At 38.6% G+C, this 17,693-nt stretch overlaps 1 protein-coding gene across 1 annotated transcript in view; it reads right to left on the reverse strand.

Moving 5' to 3' along the window:
- The window catches only part of cwf19l2 (CWF19 like cell cycle control factor 2), a 146,773-nt gene that overhangs the window by 1,912 nt on the left and 127,168 nt on the right, over positions 1 to 17,693 (reverse strand). Inside the window, exons 13-16 of the mRNA XM_073043641.1 lie at positions 10,711 to 10,923; positions 9,525 to 9,641; positions 8,153 to 8,308; positions 3,718 to 3,798 (exon numbers count right to left, since the gene is read on the reverse strand). Coding sequence (XP_072899742.1) covers positions 3,718 to 3,798; positions 8,153 to 8,308; positions 9,525 to 9,641; positions 10,711 to 10,923 — 567 coding nt within the window. The remainder of the gene's footprint in view (positions 1 to 3,717; positions 3,799 to 8,152; positions 8,309 to 9,524; positions 9,642 to 10,710; positions 10,924 to 17,693) is intronic.

Genomic DNA, 17,693 nt, shown 5'->3' on the forward strand with positions numbered 1-17,693 from the left:
ATTTGTTCACTAGCAGATCAAATCAAGTGTGGACAAGAAATTCTTATTGAAGCTCCTGTTAAACTGTGTAGTTCAAAAGCAACACAAACAAGAGAAAATCTGTAGATGCCAGAAATCCAAGCAACAACACACACAAAATGCAGGCAGTATCTATGGAGAAGAGTAAACGGTCAATGTTTCAGGCCGAGACCCTTCATCAGGTCAGGAGAAGTAAAGATGAGGAGTCAGAATAAGAAGGTGGGGAGGGAGGAAGGAGCACAAGGAAACCCATGTGGAGCTCACAAACTTCATCAATTTTGCCTTTAATTTCCAACCTGCAAATTTACCTGGTTCATTTCTGACACCTCCCTCCCCTTTCTCGATCTCTCTGTCTGTGTCTCCAGAGACAGCTTCTGATGTATATTATAAACTCACTGACTCTCACAGCTCCCTGGATTATACCTCTTTCCACCCTGTTACTTATAAAAATGCCATCCCCTTCTCTCAATTCCTCTGTCTCTACCGCATCTACTCTCAGGATGAGGGTTTTCATTCCAGAACTAGAGATGTCCTCCTCCTTCAAAGAAAAGGGCTTTCCTTCCTCCACTATCAACACTGCCCCCAACCACATCTCTTCCATTTCGCACACATCTGCCCTCACCCCATCCTCCCACCACCCCACCAAGGATAGGGTTCCTCTTGTCCTCACTTATCACAGCACCAGCCTCCGTGTCCAGCACATAATTCTCCGTAACTTCCGCCATCTCCAACAGGATCCCAGCACGCACATCTTTCCCTCCCCCCCAACTTTCTGCTTTTCACAGGGATCGCTCCCCACATGACTGCCTTGTCCATTCGTCCCTCCCCACTGATCTTCCTCCTGACACATATCCTTGCAAGCGGACCAGCCCCTATACCTCCTCCTTCACTACCATTCAGAGTCCCAAACAGTTCTTCCAAATGAGGAGACACTTCACCTGTGTGCCTGTTGTGGTCATCTACTGTATCTGGTGCTCTTAGTGTGGCCTCCTGTGTATCGATGAGACCCGACATAAATTTGGAAACAGCGTCACTGAGCACCTACATTCCATGTGCCAGAACAAGTGGGATCTCCCAGTGGCCACCCATTTTAATTCCACTTCCCATTCCTATTCCGAGATGTCCATCCACGGCCTCCTCTACTGCTGCAATGAAGCCACATTCAGACTGGAGGAGCAACACTTTATATTCCATCTGGGTAGACTGCAAGCTGATGGCATGAACATCGATTTCTCAAACTTCCAGTAATGCCTCTCCCCCTTTCTCCTTCACCATTCCCCAGTCCCTTTTCCCTCTCTCATCTTATCCGCTTGTCTGTCCAACACCTCACTCTGGTGCTCCTCCCCCTTTTCTTTCTTCCATGGCCTTCTGTCCTCTCCTATCAGATTCTCCCTTCTCCAGCCCTGTATCTCTTTCACCAATCAACTTCCCAGCTCTTTACTCTACCCCACCCCCTCCCAGTTTCACCTATCACATTGCGTTTCCTCCTCCTCTTCCTCCACTTTCTTACTCTGACTCCTCATCTGTTTTCTCCAGTTCTGATGAAAGGTCTCGGCCCAAAATGGCGACTAAGCTCTTTTCAATAGATGATGCCTGGCCTGCTGAATTTGTCCAGCATTTTGTGCATGTTGCTAGTTCAAAAGCACTTGTTTATGTTTTTCACATCCCTATGATTTTACACAAATTTACTTCACTAGTGGGTTTGATAAATGCAAAATATTCACCAAAATATATAACTAAGTTGCACTACTGATTTTCTATGAAGATACTGTACATTCTGGTACATCAATATAAGGACACAAATCATGTTACGTTGATTTCAAGTCTTAGTAAAGTTAAAACTGAGTATTCAAAATTCTTAACCTCCTATTCTCCCTACTACTATAGCACCTAGTTAAAACCTGTGACATGGTGGGAGACTATGAAGATGAACTCAGATTGATATATCGGAATATAATGCCATCATATTTTATTATGTTAGATAGTGCTGTTAAATTATTCTACTTTTTAAGATGCAGTCAGAGGTATGGGGTATCACAACAAAAATAAGCAATTACTTTAATTGTTCATGAAGCTCTAAATATCATGCAAGACAACATTTCTGGTGTGTAGTTTTATTCCCGCCTTAATCTGTGATGCCTCTTCACCAAGTATTGGACTGGGGATATCTGTAAAGGCAAGCCTTGCATGAGTGTGCAATGAAAATCTTCCTCCAATTGTGCATGAAAAAACTGGCACCTTCTTCCCTGCTGGGCTATTTCAGCTTGTATATATTCACATGCAAATAGTTTATATGACATTGCATTTTAGTTTAATCCCCATATATCCAACTTGCCTTTGACTCCTATATATAAACCAACACTATGAAAAGAAATTACTCTTGGTAAAAGTAGATATAAATAACATCCATTTCACATGAGCTATGTGTAGAACTCCCAGCAGGCTTCAAGTTTTGAGATACTACAACATTCTGTTTAATTATAAGTTTTAGTAATGTTAAGTTTAGTGGATTTCTGGTCCAGCAATTTTAAAACCAAATAGCAAAGTAAATACTTCCTTCTTAAAGACTGGTGAAATCGTTTTATGCCAACAAACTATGTTTTCCATAGATAAATTAAAAAATCTATTTGAAAAAACTGTGATTATCAAGATTTTAAGACTATATAAAGATAGGTACATTTGTTACAGACACAATTTAAGGCGCTCAATGCAAGGCTCCAGCTTGAGCACACAAAATGAAAGGAAGATAGCTTTTTAGAAAAAGTGCATTCGTTATGAATGGTGATACAATCCTATAATTCAAATACAGCAATTAGTAGTCCAAAACACTGAATGCATTTGAAACAATTTTAATCCAATATTTGATATTTCACAAAAGCATAAACAATTTAGATAATGCCAATAATTTAACTATTGTAACACTAGGCAAATTAATAGAGTAGGTTCAGCGTAACAGTGCTTTGCAAAGCATTAAAAAATTGCAGTCCATTAGGCTACAGAAGAGAAATAAGAGTTGCATTATGAAAGACAGATTTAGTTAAATCAACCACAATGATACAGATATATAACATAGCAAAGGGTGGTGAATATTTTTTCCTTTCTTGCATTTGAATGAACCAGATTCTGCAGCTGTAATGATGAGCCAATAGTAAATGTCCATTAGCATTACACTATATTAACAGCAATCTTAGTGGAGTAGATATACATATAATGAAATGTTTTCATTGAGGTTTATGCTTAGGGTTATTCTTGAGTTGCATGGGAATCTAATGAGTTTTTAAATCAGCATGTTTAGCCACAATTACTACTTTGGGGCCATAAATACATAATTTCATATGTATTGTCAATCTCTAAAATATTATAATTAAGTGAAATTGATTTTTTATTTTAACAAATTCCGTTTCTGGATCAGGAGGCTATTAAAGAAGCTAAATGTTGCTCTCAAAGTATTTAATGAAAACTGCAAGAAAAATCAGAAAAAAATATTCTTGGTGGAACACAGTTTGAAATTTAAATACTCTAGTGCACTGTGAAACACATAGTCATCTATAGATATGATTGCTTAGATCTTTGCAATATCCAGTTATTTTATTTGATCTTAGGTATCTTACCCAGACAAAAATAACTTAATTCAATTATTTCATATATATGTTTATATATATATTGCATAATTTCTAGATAACGGTAGTAACTACTTACAGCTCTGCGGATATCCCTTGTTGAAAGATCAACTAGCTTCTTGTTCATGGCCCACTCTTCATCGGACTCCATTATAGCTTTCTTTCATAAATTGCACAAATAGTAAATGAAAATAATTACATTTAGGGAAAACATTGTGTCAAACAATGTACTCGAATGTTTCCCTGTTGCTGGCTCTATTTACAACACCATTACCATAATGAAATGTTAATGCTTATAAATGTTCTCCATGTAAAATAAAACATTTCGGAACAAAACAAAACTGAAGGCATTGGGCTTCAATTCTATGAGATTATTTAGTACATTTTCCTCATACAATCTAGTGCCTGCACTTATAAAAACTTCTTCTTCTACATTAAGGTTTAATTGGTAATTGTGCCTAAGTGACAATATGGTTGGGAAGCAAATGACCACTGACAAGAGAAAATCTGCAGATGTTGGAAATCAAAACAATACACATAAAATGCTGGAGGTACTCAGCAGGCCAGGCAACATCTACAGAAATGAATAAACAGTCCATGTTTCGGGCTGAGAACCTTCATCAGTCCTGATCATCAGTTGGTTCTTAGCATTTGACTTAATGCTAAAACAAATGCTAAGAATATTGGAAATGGTTGATTTGGAGCCGGGAGTAGCACTTGAGTATGCTAGCATAAAAATACTTAAAACTGTAAGCTCTGTCGATATTATAAATATTTTTTTAGGAATGCATTGTATTATGTCAGTAATAATATATATTTCAGTTATATAATATGAAGATTTTACAAGAATATGATATAGCAGATCATTTTTACCCATCAACACTTACTCTTGGGTTTAGCTCATAAAGATGTTCATCACTTTGTTGCCTATGGCCAGATGTAGCTATCTGGACATTGCACTTAAGATGTGATAGATCCGAGAAATGCAATTAATTGTCAACATGCACCTTCTTCAGAATATTGGGAAGATTATTCAGAGTTGATGTTGGTTCAAAACAATTCCCAACTTCAGTACGATATATTTTATGTCATCTGTCTTATCTCAGGATGCAATGTTTTAATTGCTCCTGAAAGTTTACTTAGAAAGTAGCTCAGCTGTTCACTGCCAAGCATTTTTCCATTTAAAATAAAAGTTGTAATTAAAATAGCATTTTCAAAAGGCATGGGAATGCACGGTAGCGAAGCAGTTTCAGAAGGCAAACAAGAGAAAATCTGCGAATGCTGGAGTGTGTGAGCAACACACACAAAATGCTGAGGAATTCAGCAGGCCAGGCAGCATCTACGGAAAAAAGTACAGTCGATATTTCGGGCTGAAACACTTTAGCAGGACTGGAGAAAAAAAGCTGAGGAGTAGATTTGAAAGATGGGGGGAGGGGAGTGTGAAACGCCAGGCGATAGGTAAAACTTGGAGGGTGAGGGATGAAGTAAAGAGCTAGGAAGTTGATTGGTGAAAGAGACACAAGGCCATGGAAGAAAGGGAAAAAAGAGGGGCAAGGAGCACCAGAGGGAGGCGATGGGCGGGCAAGGAGATAACATGTGAGAGGGAAAAGGGGGTGGGGGGGGGAGGCATTGCCTGAAGTTTGAGAAATCAAAATGTTCATGCCATCACGTTGAAGGCTGCCCAAACGGAATATAAGTTGTTTTTCCTCCAACCTAAGTGTGGCCTTATCCCAACAGTGGAAAAGGCCATGGACGGACATATCGGAACGGGAAGTGGAATTAAAATGGGTGGCCACTGGAAATCCATCTTGTTTTGGCGGATGGATCGAGCGTAGATGCTCGGCGAAGCAATCTCATCGATATAAAAGAGGCCAACTGGGAGCACCGAACACAGTATATGACCCCAACAGACTCACAGGTGAAGTGACACCTCACCTGGAAGGACTGTTTGGGACCCTGAATGGTACTGAGAGAGGTTGTGTAAAGTGTAGCACTTGCAAGGATAAGTGCCAGGAGGGTGATCAGTGGGGAGGGACGAATGGACAAGGGAGTCATGTAGGGAGCAATTCCTGCGGAAAGCAGAAAGTGGGGGGCGAGGGGCGGGAGGAAGGGAAAGATGTGTTTGATGGTGGGATCCAGTTGGAGGTGACAGAAATTTCAGAGAATTGTGGGCTGGACGCAGAGGCTGATGGGGTGGTAAGTGAGGACAAGAGGGACCCTATCCCTGGTAGTGTGGTGGGTGGATGGGGGTAACAGCAGATGTGCGTGAAATGGAAGAGATTTGATTGAGGGCAGCGGTGATGATGGAGGAAGGGAAGCCCCTTTTTTTGAAAAAGGAGGACTTTTCCTTCATTCTAGAATGAAAAGCCTCATCCTGAGAGCAGATGCAGTGGCAACAGAGGAATTCAGAGAAGGAGGTGGCATTTTTACAAGTAGTAGGGTGGGCTCCTGAGTTCCTACAGCATTTTGTGTGTGTTGCTCTGTTTCAGAAGGGTCAAGTTTCAGCTATTGACACTTAATTGAAACAATTCCCGTGTTCTGAAAGTTGTGTTAGGATAATGGTGGTTAGAGGAATGTAAGGTTTCTAAATAGGAAGTAATATATAATCTCTGTATTTTCAAAATGACAATTTATGTACATTTCTAGCACTTACTGTTTCAGTTTATATTTCCTTCATTACCGTTTTTTTCTATCTCCCCTACACATTTTCTTGACCTCACCTTTGTCTTAAATGTTCTTCTGTACAATTAATTCTTCGCTTGTTTTGTGACCTCAGATCTTAAAAAAATCAGATTTTATCTTCATTCCAATATCTGCCTGTGTCAGAAGTCATCTAACCACAATTGCATTGCCTCTTCAATTTAGTGTTATTACTGGTTAATTTCCAGTCCTGATGAAGGAGCTACAACTAAATTTAAATCTGTTTTAAGAATAGGAAAAGCTAGACCTACTCAGAAGATCAGATCTATGGGGGAGTTAACATATCAGGCCGATAACCATGGTGTTTACTGTCTTACAAATTTTACTTTGGCTGTGATTTGCTATTTATCTTTTATAATCCATTTCTTAGTCTTGATTCTTGCACATTAATTAATGGATGCACATTGTATTAGCAATGTATCCTATAGCTATTCAAAGAGGCAGCAAAGACTTTCTGCATCTCAAGTCTTAAATGTAAAGTCCTTCTCCACTCAAGTGTGAGTTACTGTTGCCTTTCATTGCCAAAGTTCAGATCAGGAAGAGTGGAGCAAGCCTCAGAATCAGTTTTATTATCACTGGCATGTGTCGTGAAATTTGTTAACTTAACCTCAACTTTATATCTGACTTTGCCTGATAAAAACATAATGTAGTAAATACATTCAAAATGACATTTCCTAAATTTAAGTTTGAATCATTATTAGAAACGTTAAAATGGAACTTTTTTAAAAATGCTCATCAAAAGTGCAATGTTATGATAGTCATGGGGGATTTCAATATGCAGATAGATTGGGAAAATCAGTTTGGTGCTGATTTTGGATCCCATCAGGGAGTGTTTGTAGAATGCCTACGAGATGGCTTTTTAGAGCATCTTCTAAGTTGAGCCCACAAGGGGATCAGCTATTCTGAATTGGGTGTTGTGTAATGAACTGGATTTGATTAGAGAGCTTAAGGAAAAGGAACCCTTAGGAGCCAGTGATCATAATATGATATAATTTGTCTGAGTTCCTCCAGCAATCTGTGTGTTGCTTAGATTTCCAGCATCAGCAGAGTTTCTCATGTTTGTAATTTGTCTTGCAGTTTGAGATGGAGAAGCTTAAATCAGTTGTATCAGTATCACAGTGGAGTAAAGGGGATTACCAAGGCATTAGAGAGAGGGGCTGACCAAAGTTGATTGGCAGGGGACACTAGCAGGGATGACGGCAGAGCAGCAATGTTTTTGGGAGTAATTTGGAAGGCACAGGACAGATACATCCCAAAGAAGAATAAGTATTCTAAAGGTAGGATGACACAACCATGGCTGACAATGGAAGTCAAAGCCAACATAAAATGAAAAGACACATAATAGAGCATTTAATAGTGGGGTAGTTTAGGACCAGAGGAAACAACTTCAGAATTGAGGGTCAACCGTTTAGAACGAAGATGAGGAATTTCTTTAGCCAGAGGATGATGAATTTGTGGAGTTCATTGCCACAGACACCTGTGGAAGCCAGGTATTTAGGTGTATTTAATGCATAGGTTGAGAGATTCTTGATAAGTCAAGGTGTGAAAGAATACAGAGAGAAAATAGGGGAATGGAATTAAGAGGGAAATGGATCAGGCATGATCAAATGACAGAGAAGACTTGATGGGCTAAATAGCTCCTGTGACTTATGGTCTTATGGAATAAAACATGCTGGCTACTATGCAGACTACTAAAATATTCAACTGAAGCATCCGTAAAGATCCATTATCAACTTGCTTTCAGGATCAGTACTGCATTAGAAATTAACTACTTAAAAATGCTTCTATTATTTCTGTATGTATTTAGAATTTACCTTAAAGTAAATAGGAGCCATATCTCCAAGTTCTTTTGGCAGTGGAATACATTCATATACCATATGAAATCGTTTCTTCAAACTCATATTTGTCTCAAAAAAGACACAGTCAAGACCTTTGTCTTCTAACATTTTCACCAAGGTTTTTCGGAAGAGCTGTTAAAAAGATAGAAATTAATCCCATGACTAACAATGAAACACTACAGTCATCTGGCATCTATGGAAGTGGGGGAATTAGCTGCAAGCAATTTCTGCAAAAAAAAGCGCTATTACTGTACATCATACACTAATATTTTACAAATAAACCTTTAAGTAAACTGCTCTATTACATATTGCCATGCGCTTTGCTTGGCACTATTCGTCCATTTTATCACTAAGTTCATTTTGCATTTTTGCTTTTATTATCAGATATGACTGAGAAGCAACATTGAATTCTTTGATACAAACATATTTTCATCTTTTTCAGCCTTTTACATTTCTATTTTCTGTTTTGACATTACATGTCTCTGCATCACATTGGGAGTATTAATATTCAACATGTGGATAGCTGGGAGAAGTAATTTACCATTTATGAAATACAACTGGAAACAGTTATCACATATAAATACAAGCGAGGGTTGGAAGGTGTACTGCTGTGCTGCCGGCCAATGAGAGCATGAATGAATTCAGAAAGGAAGTCAACGTGCCAAATAGAAAATATTTCATGTAATTGCTTAATATTCTTAGCAATTGTTGCTGGTTGCATGACATTTCCATTTTCATAAATATCAGACAAACAAGAGTTTACTATATTTCTAAATCATCTAACGACTGCTCCACAATGGCTATTTGGTTCACAGAAATTTGAGGTATGAAATAAAATTCATCCTTATGGAATTTGTGGGAAAAAAATCAAATAGAACATTTTTTTCCAATGAGCATTTCTTGATGCATGGACAAATAACATGGCATTGCAGTACAGAAAAATACACAATATAAGCAATTTTCTAGGAGCATAATCACCCTGTTAACACAGGGTTCAATGATTCAATTTAATATTAGAGAATGTCTACAGTTTACAACCTGAAATTCTTACTCTTCGCAGACATCCATGAAACAGAAAAACCTCTATTTCAAATTTGTGAACATACTTTCAATTTAACGTTAGTCAAAATGTTCATTTCAGCCTTTTATTTAGAGATCAGTCAAGGATAGTGCCATTTGCTCTACGTCGATAGCATTTTTAATTTCCATTCATTTTTGTAAATCTTTTAATACGTAACACTTTCTAGTTATCTGGTTGTACAAATTCAGTTTCTGACAGGTTTGAAGTTTGATTAATTAAAACAAACAGCAACATTTTAACAAGATACAAAAAATACCGTAATCTTACCTGCACTTCCTCCCAGATATCTTCATCCAACAGGTTACCTGCAGTATGATGCTGGAGAGGTACTATTAGGCAGTGACCATCTGTCATTGATTGGTAATTAGGAAGGCACAAATATACCTGGGGAGGAGAGGAAATGTCTGAATTCACATAATTAAGCTAAATGAAGAAAATAGTTTGGTTAGTCAAATATAATTTAGTTCAAGATGTAGCTGCTCCTATGTATAAATAAATGCCTGTCTCACTTATCATGTTTTGGATAAAATCAAGGCATACTCAGAAAAGATTTTTTTTTTTAAATCAAGAGCATACCTGGTGATGTTTTATATTAACTATCCATGACTAGTCAAAGTAGTCTGATTATAATAGGAGTGAAGTACTTTGTTCAGTGGGGTGGTTATATTAGTGTCTACATGGATCAAGTATCATTTTATTCAGTTCTTAAAAGAAAAATAAGATATGACAAAGTGCTGAAGATCCCAACATTTTCCAATGGGACTGGTCTTGACAAGAAGAATGGCTGTAGAAAAAGCTGAAAAAAATAGCTCTCACACCAGAAAGAGGAAGGGAGGTAACAGTGGGATACAACGCCAATTCTTTCAGTGCTCCATGAAATGCAGCAACTGCATCAGGTCATACAAAAAACATATTGAGCACATTTCTGTTATTTTTAGAACTGTGTTCAATTATTGGAAATCGGTGGAATAAAGCTATTACTCTTTGAAGCAAATTATGCTTTACTTGAAAATAAAATAATCCCCTGATACAATGCAACAAATATGATAGTAGATTTGCTCATTTCTTATAAAATTTCTGGATAGAAGATTAATTACAGGGTGCAAAATTTAATTACACATCCCCAGAAGATCGCACCATAATCCCTACAACCTTCCACATGTTCTTGCTCTCAATATTTTGGCACATTTATCTCAAGCCCAACTCCTCATTATCCAATAGATAATTTTTAACTAGTGATCAAACAGTCCTTGATCCTCCAGAATTTAAAACAATATGTCTAAAATGTTAATGGAACAAAATATTCATACCCCTAGAGCTTTCCTTTCAACAACAATATCCCTCAGATAACTTCTCAATTCAGGACATTCAACTAGACTAAATTTGTAAGAGACCGCAAAGACTATTGTAAAACTTGTTTCTTTGTATTGACTCAAAAAGTCTATTTACCTACCTTTACACCAATACTAATGATAAGGTGTTTTGGAAGTTCTGAGTTATCAAAGCAGTATTGGCATTTCTCCATACGTTTAGCCAAATGCTTATGTTCATGCATAGCTTTATTTCGTTGCCTTTCACATTCACGACCTGGCTGATCTTTCCTGGCTGCTTTTGACACAAACATGTCATCCAATGTGTAGTAGTCCCTATCCATTTTCTCAAGAAACTACAGAAAAACATAAAAATGAGCAATTGAAAATATCAAGGTAATTGCCACAAAGATATGAATTTTATTCCTTGATCTTTATGTATATACATCAAAATAATGTTGAGGCCCAAAAGCAATTCATTTAAGAAAAGTAAAGGAGATTTGTTTATTTTATTCCATTGTATTTCTACAAATATCATTTTCACCCATTATGCTGTGATTGGTATTAGCATTCTAAGATCCTGGGCTTTTACATGATTTACTCTATGAATTAATTAAAATTTCTGAAAGAAATAAAGTTTGCAAATTTAGATCTTTTTACTGCAACTAACAATTGGTTGAAGTGCTAATACATCGGCCCTTTGACCATACTGAGTTATTCCAAATGATGTAATTCAGAATCCATAGTTCCAAGAAAATGAAATGCAGCAAACTTGATTCCTGTTCACTGAACTGATTTGTCTGTCTCCAATCCTCAGGGATAATTGCACTTTTCAGTTTTGTAACAAAGTCAATTTGCTAATCAAGCCAAGACTCTGAATGAATCGGCAGCAAAGGCAGCACAGCAAGTCCAACACATTGCAAGTACACATTCAAAAAGAGATAAACAAGGGGTACCTGTTACAGACATAAGCTTTTATGATAAACTGAGCCACCAAAGATTACATTCAGGGCACCTGTTCCCACATCCATAACCCCCACAATGCTGGTGATGTCAGGAATAAAATAATAATACTACGGGGACACCTCTTTTTCCTTTATTAGGGAGAGAGAGAGCCTGTGGTATGTTGAATTACCGGGTGAATGAGTAGTCTTTGGAGTACTGCAAGTCTGTGTCTTTATTGATGTTTTGCTGCACGCTTGAGTGCTCGGTGGGGGGCGCTGATGCCTTTTTGCAGGTGACGGGGGGTCATTGCCTTGTTGCTGCTTGTGTGTGGGAGGGGGGAGTTGGGGGAGGCTTTGGGGTTCTAACATTTAACTATCATTCATTCTTCAGGGCACTCCTCTGTTTTCATGGATGTTTGCAAAGAAAAAGAATGTCAAGATGTATATTGTATACATTTCTCTGACATTAAATGCATCTACTGAAACCTACTAATTTTTGGATGTGTCATAATATAAACTGCAATAATTGAAATACCCCTTCAAAAACAGCATGGTGACTTATCTGAAAATGTCCTTGAATGCTTCATGAGTGAAACCAGAACTCATAAAACTGAACAATTGGGTATGTCTCAGAGAATCTGCTGAGTATATACATTCTATTGGATGAGAACCATCAAAATGATTTGGTACTGCAAAGTGAATCCATTTTGCCTTAGACTCCTCCCCTATATATGAATCATGCAATTAGAATTCACACTTGAAAAATCACTGTATAATTGTCAGTTAGAAATACTGAAAATCGTCTGGGAAAAAACTATCATTGGCATGTGACTGCACTGAGAAAATACATGGAACTCACAACTGGCATCTATCTATATTGAAATCCTTGCACATCATGTTATTAACAAAAATCGCAGTTTAACTTCTGATAGGTTCTTCACCATCCTAAACATTTCTAACTTTAACTAGTTATGGAGGAAATCAGTTTTCTCATTAGGACAATTTCAAATTTGCTTAAGGTAATTAATTAAGTGCCATCCCTTGTAACAGGTCAAATGCACTCTCAAACACACTATGCACTTAAGGAAAACATGATAAAGAAGGTATTGTTTCTCCTTTGTACTGGATTCTAACAGTACAAAAATAACATTATTTAGTAGAAGGCATCATTTTAAATATTACTTTTCCTGTTAATGCATACAATTTTGAGTTAAGAATAACAATTCTGATTAATGTTGAAGTCCTGACCATCACAGGGCATTTCAAAGCCTCTTCCAAAGCACTGTTAAATTCTTCTATAAACTATACAGCCTTAAATAGGCAAATCCATGAACTAAAAAGTTGCAAAATATTTATATTTTAAAACACATGCCACATAAGTATTTACAATTTCAGTACAGGTTCCACAAGACAAGCATTTGTTTTCAAAATTTTTGACTGTGACAACAAAGATTCTTGACCAGCACTGTCAGTCTTCTTTGTTATTATGCTATGGTTGGTAGCACAGGACAACAAAGATTTTTCTTCCTGAATACTTTTGGGTGTACTTTATAGATTTTGGGCTGATCATGAAAATCACCATGAAATTTCCCTATCACACAACATTTTTTTAAAAAATCGCTTATGTTTGTTATTTCAATTCATAATTAAAGTCAGAATAACTGATGCCAAGAATAAAGAAGGCATTTTTACTGGTTCACAAATCAAACAGGTCATCAATGACAGGCAATTTGAAGAACTTCTAGTGAGACCGGAGAAAATCGTATGCACGTATTCAAGGATGTTGTTGAAAATTTTCTTGGCAACTACAGAGCACCAAACTATGTGCAGCTGGTTGACAACATGCTTTAAGCATACAAAATCATGAAGTGCAACGTGTCTCTAATTTTCTGCATTCCCATTTAGACTTCTTCCCTGTAAATTTTGGCACTGTCAGTGACAAGTAAAGTGAAAGGTTTCACCAGAACATTGGTTTCATGGAGAAATGGTACCAGGACAACTGGAATCCATCATTGCTGGTTGATTATTGCTGGACACTTAAGCAAGAAGCCTCAGACACTGAGAACAAATAAAAACTATCAACAAAACATTTTAGCTTAGTTGAACTATTGCAAAGCACCGATATGCAATTAAACACATTATATCCAATAAAAGTAAATTTCTTATTTCTCCATATTCCTAAATGATATAAGAAATCTGAAGTTATATCTGTGTTCAGCTTCAAGCGGTCTATCATAAACAAAAACAAAATTCTGAGGAACAACACTTTCGGAAAAACATGTTGTCCGTGTAGGGCTCTGAGTACAATTAACTGTGGTGTTAACTGTTCAGGCTAACAAAATGGCTTCTCTGTATTGTTATAATGAAATGGCTTCTCTGTAATGTGACCTAATGCTGTAATGGGTTTCTGTATCTGGAATGTTTGGCTTATGACTGCAGATAAGGGGGGAACTAAGCAATGGAGAGTTGTTATGCTATCTTCTATGTGTGAGTTCAGCTGGAGTTTGCGGTCTTTTCGGGAGGCGAGCAAAGAGGACAGACGTGTAGGGAGTGGACAGCAGTTCCAGGGCGGCGGATACTAGAAGTCAGCAGTTCGGTCAGTGGCCGAAGGCTTGGAAGGACGTTGTGGATGGAACCAGAGGTGTGAGCTCCAAAGTATTAAAATATTATGTGCACAAACTGATAAACTTACTGATTTGGTGCCTTTATTTTATCTGTTTCTACTAACCCATCACTAAGAAATCATTATAAAGTTGGAATTATTTACTCGCCTTTGGTGTATTGTTTGATATTTGTGTTGCGAGCATGTACTGGGGTGCATCACACCGTATCCACACCGAAGTAATTGCACTGTTGGCGGCGTGACAGCGGTTTACCCTAGGCGAATAGGAGTATTTGTGCTCACCGGCAGTATATTGAATTTTAATGCTATATCATCAAACAAAAATGAATAATGAACCAATTCCTTTGTTATAGATTACTGTATCTTTAAACATTCACATTACTATCAAATCGTTCCATATTTGCAAATAGGACAATTCTCTGAAGCGTTGGGGGGGATTTTTTATAGATATATACCATATCTACCATAGTCAGGCAGCTATATACCTATCAATCTATTTCAGAGTTTGACTGTTATGAGGAAAGCTGGGCGGAAATGGAACTAGTGACTAAAGGCAAAAGAAGAGCTCTCCTTGCCTACAAGAATGATCCCAGCCCCAGAACTCAAAACGTTCTTAAGGCTGCAAGAAACACAGCCCAGAAAATTGCTTGCCACTGCACCAACAACTGCTGGCTCAACTTGCAAAGCAGTATCCAGACTGCTGCAGACACAAGGGATGCACAAGGCATTAAGATGGCCACAGGTCCCTCTGCCACCAAGACTACCATCTGAAGTCTAAGACTGGAGGAGTCATATCTGATCAAGGCAAGCAGCTTCAGTGCTGTGTTGAGTACTACATAGAGTTGTACTCAACCCAGAATGTGGTCACAGCGCTGTACTTCAGGCCATCGCAGATCTGTCAACACTGGAAGAACTAAGTAAAGCCATTGACTATCTCGCTTCTGGGAAAGCCCCTGGAAATAATGGTATTCCTCCAGAAGTTTTGAGGAGTAACAAACCAGCATTGCTGCACCATCTGCACAAGCTCCTCTGTCTCTTCTGGGAGAAAGGCTACTTACCACAAGACATGCGAGATGCCAACATTGTCACCTTTTACAAGAAGAACAAGGGTGATCACAGTGACTGCAATAATTACCGCAGCATCTCCCTCCTCAGCATTGTGGGAAAGGCCTTTGCCCAAGTCATTTTGGCACAGCTGCAGCACTTTCCTCAACATGCCTATCCAGTGCCACAGTGTGGTTTTACAGCAGGCAGGTCCACTGCAGTTATAATCTTCTCACTATGCCAGCTGCCGGAGAAATGTTGAGAGTAGCAAAAACTAATCATCACATTCATTGACTTGACAAAGGCATTTGAATAATCAGAGGTCGGCCCTTCTGGTTGCTGCAGAAGATAGGTGCCCTCCAAATCTGCTGGACATGATCACTTCCTTCCAAGACGACATGCACAGTACTATCTGCTTTAATGGTGCAACTTTAGAAGCTTTCCAGTGAGAAGTGGAGTAAAGCAATGCTGTGTATTTGCACCAACACTCTTCAGCATCTTCTTCTCCATGCTGCTTCAGTATGCTTTGAGAATGTGCTCACATACCAGAGCTGACAGCAAACTCTTCAATATTGCTCACTTTCGCTCCAAGACAAAGATCCGAAAAGTCTTTGTTTGCAAGCAGTTGTTTGCTGATGATGCAGCTATGACTTCACACAAAAAAAGCCCAACCCCAGCATCTCATCAATCTGTTCCATGCCTGCAAGGTGTTTGGGCTGATCATTCGCTTAAAGGCTTTAAATGTAATGGCCCAGGACACTGACTCCCTCCACTCCATTACCAGTGATGGTCATGCTTTAGAGGTAGTTGACTTCTTCACCTATCTTTGGTCAACCATCACAAACACTGTGTCTCGACACTGAGCTGAGCAACAAAATAGCTAAGGCTACAGCTGTCGTGGCTAGGCTGAACAAGTGAATGTGGAGCAACAGCAATTTGACTGTGAATACCAAGCTGCACATGCACCAAACCTGGGTTATTGGCACTCTCCTCTACGGCAGCAAAGCCTGGACAATCTATGTTAGCCAAGTGAAGAAACTGAATAGCTTTCACCTGTGCTGCCTCAGATGGATCTGCACATACCTTGGCAGGACAGAGCCACAAATACAGATGTGCAGGCATCTCAACCACGTTCACCCTCCTCAGCCAGATGTAGCTCAGATGGTTAGGACATGTCAGGCAAATGGGCTCTGATCGAATCCCAAAAGACCTGCTGTATGGGCAGCTGGCAGCAGGTGCACACCCACCTAGTTGCCCACAGCTTTGCTTCAAGGACATCTGCAAAAAAGATCTGAATGCCAACATCAACGTGAACAACTCAGAAGACATAGTAGACTACTGGGCCGTTCAAAAGCGTGTGCAAAGAGCAGAGAGTACCCGCATCAATGAGCTGGCTGCCAAGAGAGCTTGACAGAAGGACAGGGCCACTCCAACAAGGTGCCCATCTTCCTTCACCTGCAGCCAATATGGAAAAGAGACTGTCACTTCGAAACTCCTTGGCCACTCTAAGAAGTGCACCACCACGAGCTGACTTTTCTCGTGTGCTACCCACTGTCTTTCGAGACAGAAGGATGCCAATCACCCATATTTACTGTGAAAGTCACTAAATAAATGCAAAACTACTTTTTCCTATAATTCTGGATGGATCAGTTTCTTAAATGCTACATTTAAATACTTCCATTATGCTCTAGATACTTCTTACAGCAACCATTATTTAAAATACTAAAAGGATTTACTACATGGAAATTAAAATGACCTATGTTACTCAATAAATATTCTGATCAAATATATTAAAACATTTAAATATTGACATACTCCTCAGGGATTTGTAAATTAGTGGTACAAGTAGCATAACAACTAATATTAATTATTGTTTTATTAAATCAATCCACAATATAGCTTCAACTTTTGAAAGTTAACTACATCACTTCTGAGAAAATCAGTATTTTTAAGGTCAGTAGTTCAGAAGTGGGCAATAGGGAGGACTTCCGGTAAGATGGCGATTGCTTAGCTGCTCCGAACTTTTGTTCCGTTATTGTCGCTATCTTTGCACTAAATGTCTCCATTTTTTAAACCTTAGTTAGGAACTTTTTCGGTTTCTTTTACTTGCCTGTGAACACATCTAACTTACAATGTCCAGCAAGAGTTCTAAATCCGGGAGAAAGGAAGCCCCGGCTCTCTCGGCTGAGACTCTAGCTGCGCTCGAACAGCTCCATGACGAAATTTTAAAGGAATTTAAAACCGCTTTCAAACAGTTGGAAGCCAAACTGGATCGGATCAACGATAGAGTGGACAAACATGCTGAACACTTATCTCGCATCGATTCGACTTCTGAAGATTTAGAAAGTCGTGTTCGATACTTGGAGACTCTCTGTTCCAGCTTCAAGGAAAAATGTAACAAACTCCTTTCCAAAATGGTGGATCTCGAAAATCGCAGCAGACGCTGCAATCTCCGAATTCTTGGGTGGCCAGAGGCCACCGAACAGGGATCAACCGTGAAGTTTTTCGCCGAGTT

Source organism: Hemitrygon akajei, chromosome 4 (assembly GCF_048418815.1).
Source record: "Hemitrygon akajei chromosome 4, sHemAka1.3, whole genome shotgun sequence".
Classification (NCBI taxonomy): Eukaryota; Metazoa; Chordata; class Chondrichthyes; order Myliobatiformes; family Dasyatidae; genus Hemitrygon; species Hemitrygon akajei.